The following is a 9516-nucleotide window of genomic DNA, read 5'->3' on the forward strand; positions in this document are numbered from 1 at the left end:
ATCCATATGTCTCTCTTATGTGGTATGTTTGCATGCACGTAGGTAGAGTTTCTTCTTCAACTCCTCCCTCTCCTCATAGACGTGACTTAGGACCGGTTTTAAGCCCCAGATGTGTGCCAGCTTACGTCTGCCTTTCATGTCTGTTGCTGAGTCTTCACTTTTTTTTTTTTTTTTTTACAGGGTGATATTCGTGAGTGGGCTATGACCGCAGGCGAGTATTTCTTCAGAGGAAAGTAATGTAAAGAAAAAGCTGTGGAGGGAGAGGATCAGCCACATGTAGCTTCATGTGGTCTGAAGACATTTAGAGGAGTGGAGGAGAGTTTCTGAACATCTTGTAAGCAGACAGACATGCTCGCTCACAGATATGCACAGGATTACAGTATAAAGGATGCTAAAAGACTCATGTAGGCTGTACATTTAGTCTCTTTATGGGTAGGCCAGGATGAATGGAGGCCAGGATTCCTCTCCACGGGGTTGCCAGTAAAAATAATACCAAAAGATGACATATAGAGACATGCTGCTCAGTTCTGAACAACTCTACTGCTCACCTTCTGGGACTGCTTGCAGGGGTAATACTAGGGGAGCTAGGGTGACACAGTAAGAGCTATCACATGAGGTACAGCAACAGAACGGCGGCTACCAATATCTCCAGCTTCCTTATGTGGCAGTAAAGGTTTTACAGTGATGAAGCTTCACCATCATTCTGCCTTGTAGCATTCGTACAGATACAGCTACAGTGGATATTACATGTCCTTACCTGTCAGTTCAGTGTGTTTTGGCTCTGCAGGAAAGCAAGCAGCAGGGCACTCTGGGAGCTCCACATAGGCTACACATTAAGACATACACACACACACAGTGCTGTTCTATTTTACACCTCTGTTACTACCTCTAAACAGCACAGAGAGAGGACCCCACCCCCACCCCCCTCATTTTGACTGTAGAAGATTCACTGAGACGGTGAAATGTCACAGGGGTGTGAAAAAAGATTTTAATGATACCGTGGCCTGGGCTTTTGAATGCATCCTGGGTTTCTATGGCAACAATAAACATATCAGCCTGTCACATTTATAAGGATCCAGTTTTTCTCCAGCTGTGAGGCTGTTGGAAATATCTGAGGTAACGTAAGCATGGTCATCCATAAGGGGGGATAAAGGGGAGAGCTGTATGGGTCCAGAGAAATAAGGGGCCCATTGAGGTCAGCAAAATCATGGTCCATTATAAGATTAAGCTGCAAAAATCAAATGTAGTTTTTAACACGAAGAATAACAAGTCTATCAAATCAACAAAATGATTTTAAAATGTATGTATGCAGTAATAAAATATAACCTTTTTCAAAATGTAATCATTTTTCTTAAAATAATTGACTATTTTCTGGAACTCTTAACTACACTGGGCACATTTAACTAAACCGTTAGGGTTAAATCGGTTAAAAGTGACAAAAATGGCCAGAAAAAGTGGCAAAAAGGGTTAAAAAGTGGTGGAAATTGGCCAAAAAGTGGCAAAAAATGTTTTAAAATGGCAAAAATGATCGACAATTGGCAAAAATTGGTCAAAAGTGGCAAAAAAGGCTTAAACGAAGGTAAAAAAAAGACAAAAAGGTGGCTAAACTGGCAAGATAAGAGGGTGAAAAGGGGTTAAAAAGTTGTGTAATTGGCCAAGAAGTGGGAAAAAACTATTAGAAGATGCAAAATATGTGTTAATTTGTTTTCTAAGTGACATAACAAGGTTAAAAGATGCAAAAAAAAAAAAAAAAAAAAAAAAGGTTTAAAGAGGCAAAAAGGGTGACATGTGGCAAAAGTGGTTGAAAGTGGCCAAAAAGTGGCAAAAAGGAAGACATGAGGTAAAAATGAACTGGAAAAATGTGAAAAACAAAGATGAAAAGAGATGAGACGATGGTTAAGAGAGGAAGAAAAGTCATCAAAAGTGAAAAAAATGTTAAGAAGTGGGAAGATTAAAAAATGCAGGAAAAAGTGGCAAAATTGGCCAGAAAAAAAATGTGTTAACTTGGTTTACTGTGGGAAAATGCTGTAAATCAGGAAAAGAAAAGCAAAAAGTGCAAAAAATGTTTTTAAATTAGAGAGAAGTGGGGAAAAAAGTAAAATTTGACCCAAAATGTGGTGAAAATGGATTGAAAAAAGGTAGAGGACGATCAAACTGGCATGAATAAATATTTCCAACATCAAAACCTATAAAAAGTTTGCCTTGAGGAAACTATTAAAAAAGATTGCAAAAAGATGCACCATTTCTACTGATCCAACATGTATATTGATGGAATCATGAAATTTTACCTAAAGAGTTTTTAGGGGCCCAGCAAATTCTATGGGCAGGCCTGAATTTCATACTCAAGTATCACATGTTGTCTCTCTCTACTGGAACCTCTACTAGTCTGAGAGCTCCCACCAGCACTGGTACACATTCACCTCCCCTCTCCACATCATCTATTCCTGATGGACAGATAACTAAAGATTTCTACATCTATCACCGCTGCCTTTCTCTACAATTTATCTATGACCACTATGTCTGATTAACCACCAGTTTGTTGGTTTGGGTCTGGAAGTCCAGCCAGACCTTGGCTCAGGTGCTCTCAACCACCTTCGGGGGACGCCTTCCATCTTGATCCAGGGACCAGCCCACACTCAGCACTGATGTTTCTGTGTACTATGCCAGCCACTTGGTTATGCTGTTCTATGTACAGTATGCCTTGCCCGCTAGCCAATTACACCCTGCTGGGATGTGCTGGACGATCTCAGGGGTATCTTTGATCTGTCTGCACCCGGGGTCCTGTCTGGGCCTCTTTCGATCTTGTGCTTAGGGCCTGTTGTTCTTGTGCAGCCATGATTAGAGCCTGTTTGCTATCCTTCAGTCCAGATTTTCTAGCCATTGCTTTGTCCTTCTAGCAGTTTCTTTGACTGTCCTGACAAATAGATAGATAAAAATGGAAAACTATTTAATATGAATAAAAATTAGATTCAAGAAGATGATTAGAATTGCGAATAAAAGCAAAGAAGCATGAAAATGTTCATAAAATGTAACAAAAGGGGTTCAAAAATATTTACTCAAATTCCCATTTTATGAAAAGAAATGAATGGGCTTTGTGTTTTTTTTTTAAAATAAATGCCAAACAGGTAAGTTTTACTAAAAGCTACTTGTAGATTTTCAGCTGACATCATGAGGAGATCCTCCACCCCCACCTGATTGGCTGACGACCTTGATTGCTGAGTGACTGCAGCTGTGAGTGAGTAAATGAGCTGTGGGCAGGTGCATGAAAAGAGCAGAGTGAGCTCTGCACAGCATGAGTGACCACACCAGACCAGTCCTGTAATCCTCATCATCCACAGCTCAAGAATGGGTTTGTTTCTGCTCTTACTCACGTCTCGATTGTGTTTGGAGTTCATTTGAATTTTAACCTTTTTTTTTCTGTGTTTAGCTGCAAAGAAAGTTCTCATCGTGTATGCCCACCAGAGTGCCGGCTCATTCAACGCTGCAGCCAAAGATGCTGCAGTTGAAGTTTTAACTGCTCAGGGCTGCACTGTTGAAGTTTCTGACCTGTATGCTTTGAAGTTTAAAGCCACTGCCACTGCAGAGGATATCGTCGGTACTGAAAATGTCCTCATGCTTTAACATTGAAGTTTAGTGGCTCCTTAAAATGACAGGAAACTCTTTTATTGTCTCTGCAGGAGAGGTCAAGAATGCAGATCACTTCAGATATGCAGAGGAGACCAAGCTGGCATGGGAGGCTGGAAAACTGTCTGCTGACATCACTGAGGAGCAACGCAAGCTCACAGAGGCCGACCTCATTATCTTTCAGGTAAGAGCTGACTGACAGTAAAGCTTAAGTTCTTGGAATTAAAGTAACTCTAAACCCTTTTTTCCTCAGTTCCCCATGTACTGGTTCACTGTCCCTGCCATCATGAAGGGCTGGATAGACCGGGTGCTCACACTGGGCTATGCATACTCTCAAGAGAAGCGATACAGCCAGGGAGTCTTCAAGGTAAGGCTTCAAAGCAAGAGGTTTGAAAGTTGAGGTTTCTTTGTCTAACTAGATTTCTCTGTGCAGGATAAGAAGGCCATGCTGTCCTTCACTACAGGGTCTCAGGAGTCCATGTTCAGTGCAAATGGCATCAACGGAGACATGAACGTCACACTGTGGCCTCTGCAGGTACTGCTGCAGTACAGTCTAACGCAACAAAGAGTAACAGTTTCAGTTTTAATCACCTTGTTTCTCTCTGCAGAATGGCATCCTCCACTACTGTGGCTTCCAAGTTCTGGCCCCTCAAATCTTCTGGGCTCCCTCCCACGTTCCCACCGAAGCGCGTGCCACCATGCTGGAGGGCTGGCGTACACGGCTGCAAGGCCTCCTGGGAGAAGAGCCGCTGTCCTTCACTCCCATGGACTGCTTTGACGGGGAGAAGGGATTCCAGCTGAAACCTGAGGTCTGTGAGAAACACGCAGCTAAAGAGTTTGGACTGACAGTGGGGACCCACCTGGGTAAACCGCTACCACCCAACAACCAGATGAAGGCTGGGGTCTGAGGATGAAGGGGGAGGGGGGTCCTTTTCATGTCACTGTCTTTAACTGTATGAATAAAAATGAGTATTCTAACTTAAGTACCTGCATTTTCTAAGTACTTTAACATGACAAACTAGGTTATTCTACTGCAAGGTGGGAGGGTTAAAAGCTGGCTACACTACTCAGATGGCAACAAGTTAACAGGCATGAGGAAAGTTTCGATTAAAATATAAATTTCTGAACATGAGTGCTTAGGCTGGATTAAAGGTCACATACTTTACCCCTTTAAGACAAGTTAATATTGGCCTCAGAGTCCCCAAAACAAGCCTGTGGAGTTTCTTGCTGAAAAACACTCGGTATTGCATTTTTGCATGTCTAAAAAAAACAATTTCAGAACGCGCTGTGACTTTAAATGTTACTGAGCTGTCTGACTCCGCCCTTAACTCCACCCCTCTGAGGAAATGGCTGTGGCTCTTCTGATCCTCCTTGCAGCTGAGGGAGAACTATTCTTCCAAGTGGGGAGGGCCAATTGAACTTGGGGGGTGGTGCTAACTCCCCACATGACATCATGAGGGGAAATCTGACTTGTTTCAGCACACATTTTCTGAAAGGGGGGGGTAAGCCAGGGGCAAATATTTTTGCAAGAAAAGCCCGAAAAAGTGTATTTTTCATTATACGTGACTTTCAAACCCCAAACACCTGCATGAGATCCCTCAAACTTGCATGAAATGATGTGACTGTAGAAGAAAAAGGGATTTATGTTGCCAACATTCCTTTGCGCCTGCTCTTGGCTAAGGGCACAGTTGTATTTGTATTCACTGCGAGGTTTGAGCTGTAAAAGTCTGAAACATCTGGTGACCCCTCCCTGGCCTGCTTGTTCTCATTGGCTAGTACAGGTGCTCCGTTTGGGGTAGATCAAACACATTTATATTATCTGATAGCAGAAAAATCATTTTGGATCCAGAGTCTTGAGGATTATTTAGACATAAGTGGTTGCATACAGCCTGATTTCAGGCCAAAAATTGTCATGTGTATCCAGCCAAAGGTTCCTGTAAGAAGTTTAACTTGATATAAAACAGACAAATTAATACAATGCCTCTGAACTCACAAAGCAAGCCAGAGCATCAGGATAAAGTTTTCTGAATTTGCTGGATATCAGGACTCCGACCTTTGATTACATACACAGCAAAGGTTCTTGATCCAGGTTGAAAAGAGCAGGATCACAAATACAAGATACAAGGGTAGTAAATGATTTTTCTTTCTATAATCCTCTCAATGCAGACTGTGACACTAAACACCTGCTGTCTGGAGTGATTAAGTCACTGAAGATTCACTACACAAAATCACACAAACCCATGTTAGAACAGTTTTGTTTTCAGCATGATTGTAGCCTGTGACATGTAGGAACTGGATTGGAGCTTGTCAGTCATGTGGATGGAGATCTCGACCCTAAAAATCCATTCCATCTTGTGTAGTGTGCCGTAATGAACAACAATCAAGATCAAGCCTGAAGAATCCTCAACTTCCTGACAGAAAGTCTAGCATGTTTGATTTTTCTCCTGCTCCCTGTTGATCTGAACACTGTCATTTTAACTCCATCCAGGATAAATGGCCTTCAGTGCTCCACCCACTGTCGTTTCAATTCTGAGGGGTAGAATTTCACTATTACACCTTTGTGCAGAGTTTAGAGTGTCTTTAAATGCTGCCTGTTGTACAGTAATCACAGCTGGGATTCATTTGTTCATGTTTCTGGTGAATTGTTGTAGTTCGAGGATGTTAAGCATGCACTTCTGCACCATGACTGAAGTTGTCTGCTAAGTTGGTCACTCCCTGACTGTGGTGATACATTTCAAAAATAACAGAGTGCACAAGATCAACTCAGGGCATACTCTACCACCACTCTTTCATTTCTCTATGGTTAACATATGACCACAAATTGTGTTCAAAGTAAACTTTAAAAGTCATTTATTTTACCCCTTTAAGACAAGTTTTCATAGGCCTCAGGAGTCCCCAAAACATGCCTGTGAAGTGTGTTGCTGAAAAAGCACTGCAGTGTTGGATTTTTGAATGTCTAAAAGCCCCTCTGTTTCAGTCCTGCTCAGAACGAGCTGTGTGTCTGTGGCTTTAAATATAAATGAGCTGTCTGGCCCCATCTCTGACTCCACCCCTGACTCCACCCCTGCCAGGAAATGGCTGGGCTCTCCTGATCCTCTTCTAAGCTGGCAGCTAAGAGGAGGATCGGGAGAGGAGGGAGGAACTTTCTTCCAAGCGGGGAAGGCCAACTGAACCTAGGGGTGGGGCTAACTCCCCACATAATGTCATTAGGGGAAAATCTGAGAACGGCTTGTTTCAGCACACATTTTCTGAAAGGTGGAGAAGGGGGTGGGGGATGCCAGGGACACATATTTTTGCTAGAATAGCCTGAAAAGTGTATTTTGCAAATGACCTTTAATTTGTAAAAAAAAAAAAGAAAAAAATCAACACTAGGTGTAAACAATTATCACTATGTGAAAGTTGAATATTAACAGTTTGCTACGTGTTGAAGTAACACTCAAAAGAGCAGACACTAATGTCTTTTTTTAGTGTTAGAAATAAAACTCAGTGTTAATTTATCACTGCTGATTTTGCTGTGTATGATTAGTTCAGCTGGCATCAGTGACATGAGCAGCTCTCACACATGTAAACAAACCAAATGGCAAAGCAAAAGAAGAGTGATGAAGTTGGTGATGTGAGATGTGACAGTGAGACAGAGGAACAGTTTGTCAAATCATCGTGAAAGCATCTCTGACTTTATTCTGTGTCATAGAAAGACAGCCATGACAGACTGAACATCACCACATTGGTCACTGTGAGTGAGTGTGTACTAGTAGTCTGTCGTTTCTGTCTGTGAAGTCAGAGCACAAATTTATGGCTCTGTGATCACCAAAAATATCATAGTGACCAACAGACAAACAGATTAAGTAGTCTGACCTTGGTTTCAATGGGACTTCAGAGAAAAAACAAACATGGAGGACGATTGAAATCCTGAGCTGGCTGTTCTGGCAAGCATTACAGAAAAAAAGAGCAAAAGAATATGGGTGAAATCCTGATTTAGAAGATGGGACAGTTCTGTCTCACTTTGTGAGGTCCAATCCAACTGGTGATACTACACGGTCTCCTGATGCTACACGGTCTCCTTACTCTCATTGGTTTGTGTGGGTATTGACATCATACAATACCATAAGTTATAAGTGGCTAGATAAATCAGGCTAGTCACTTTTTCTACTTAAAGTTTCTCTTAATGGTAATAGACCTTTGAAAATAATGTGTTGACACAGTTACTTGAGAACTAATATCGGAAAAAAACATTTCACTGATGAATGAGCTCTTAAAGCCAACCTGGAGTACTTTCAGGGCCCACATCCAGTGACTTTGGTAATCACTGCTTCTGTGTGTTTCCTCTGTTTCTGGGAGAGGAAAAGCATCAACAGGACAAGTGTTTATACAGAAGGCACAGCCAAGAAATAATCCAGGTACAGGATTGCACAAGGTTTCAGGACTGGTAGCAGAATTTCAACACTGGCAGAAGGCAGTCTTTCTTATTTAGACCTCATATGACTCCATGAAAACACAAATCAGTGTTACTCCTACAACCAGATGCTTTGAAGGCTGACTTCTACTCAGCCGTACTTTAAGATGTCTGGGTTTTAACATTTAATACACACAGAAAAATATCTGATCCATCACAGATGAATAAGAAAAGCTTCAGCCTTTATTACGGCCGACATGACCACGCCATGACGGCCTCTCTGTGAATGTTTGCATCCAAATCCAAAGAGCATTTCTCAGTCTAAGAATTATTCCTTTCTACATCCTTAGTTTTCTTTTGTGCTGTAAAAGGTCAAATGTTTGCTGTGGTTTCATTCCAGTAAGTCTTCTCCGAGGCCTTTTTTTGGGAAACTTAACTACATAAATCTCGTCTCCAAATGCTAATTAGTGCTTCAGTGGGTTTTTATACAAGGGCAAACGATCACACCCAGTCTCATTGGTTTCAGATGTTTTTTTTATACATATGGGAGTTTAATCAAACTTTGACCTTGAGTGAATTCCTGTCCCTCCCTTCTCAAACAAATTAACAAATAACTTAGCTGCATTTTGCAGACCCTGAAGGCCTTCCTGGTCCACTTAACATCAAACTTTTTGTCTCTTTTGCTTGTTTAAAGAACGTAACGTCTCATTGATCCCATCTCTCTGACCCCTCAGATTAGCCAGGCCTCTTGGGAGAAACACCCATCACTTTGAGTACTTTGAAGACTTTTCTGAGTCCTTTTATAAATGCTCTAAACAAGGAGTTTGCTCTGACAGTGGGAGCCCACCTGGGGAATCTGCTTCTTTTTTAACAGCCAGATCAAAGCTGCAGGGAAGTGATGAACGCTGCTCTTTAGGTTTGCAGAGTGCACCAAAGCTTAACCTCGCACTGCCTCTCCCTTGAAAGTTTGGACTTGAATGTTTGGGTGAGCTAAGTCGCGTAAACTTTGTTTAGGCCTGTTTTTTTTGGGGGCTAAAGCTAAAGTGCTCTGTATGTTATAAACACACTCACAGAGGACTAAACAATGTTTGCGAGCAGGTTCCAGGCTGCACGGAGTGAACAGAAGTGGCTGAGCACTTTTCCCAGAGAAGCGGCTTTTGTTTGGGTATGGAGGAAATGAGATGGGGGGAGGGGGCACACTTGAAGGAAATGGCCTTGCACTCTGATGTCCAGACCACAGCCTGTGACATGTAGGAACTGGATTGGAGTGTATATTTCACAGCTGAGGTTTCACAAGGTCGCAGTGTGTTTGTTTGTGTCGGGCCAGGTTCAGTTTCATAATCACCTGTTTCTGCAGCCAGAGCGTGTTTGGATCATTTCCTCCTTTGGCTCTCAAAACACTGAAGAAATTCAGCGAGCTGGACCGAAATAATAATTTTAACACGTGTCAAATATTGTGCTAAGGTCTGATGCCTTTAAAATCACTCTGTCACCACATT

At 42.1% G+C, this 9516-nt stretch overlaps 1 protein-coding gene across 1 annotated transcript; it reads left to right on the forward strand.

The window, feature by feature from the left end:
- Window positions 1-3212: 3212 nt before the first annotated feature.
- LOC121522741 (NAD(P)H dehydrogenase [quinone] 1-like) lies at window positions 3213-4607 on the forward strand. The gene is made up of 6 exons (XM_041807377.1): window positions 3213-3349; window positions 3428-3595; window positions 3678-3808; window positions 3878-3991; window positions 4058-4159; window positions 4233-4607. The coding sequence occupies exons 1-6, from the start codon at window positions 3346-3348 to the stop codon at window positions 4530-4532; spliced, it is 819 nt and encodes a 272-aa protein (XP_041663311.1). The 5' UTR covers window positions 3213-3345; the 3' UTR covers window positions 4533-4607.
- Window positions 4608-9516: the final 4909 nt, after the last annotated feature.

The sequence above is a fragment of the Cheilinus undulatus genome, linkage group 15, assembly GCF_018320785.1.
Source record: "Cheilinus undulatus linkage group 15, ASM1832078v1, whole genome shotgun sequence".
NCBI lineage: Eukaryota > Metazoa > Chordata > Actinopteri > Labriformes > Labridae > Cheilinus > Cheilinus undulatus.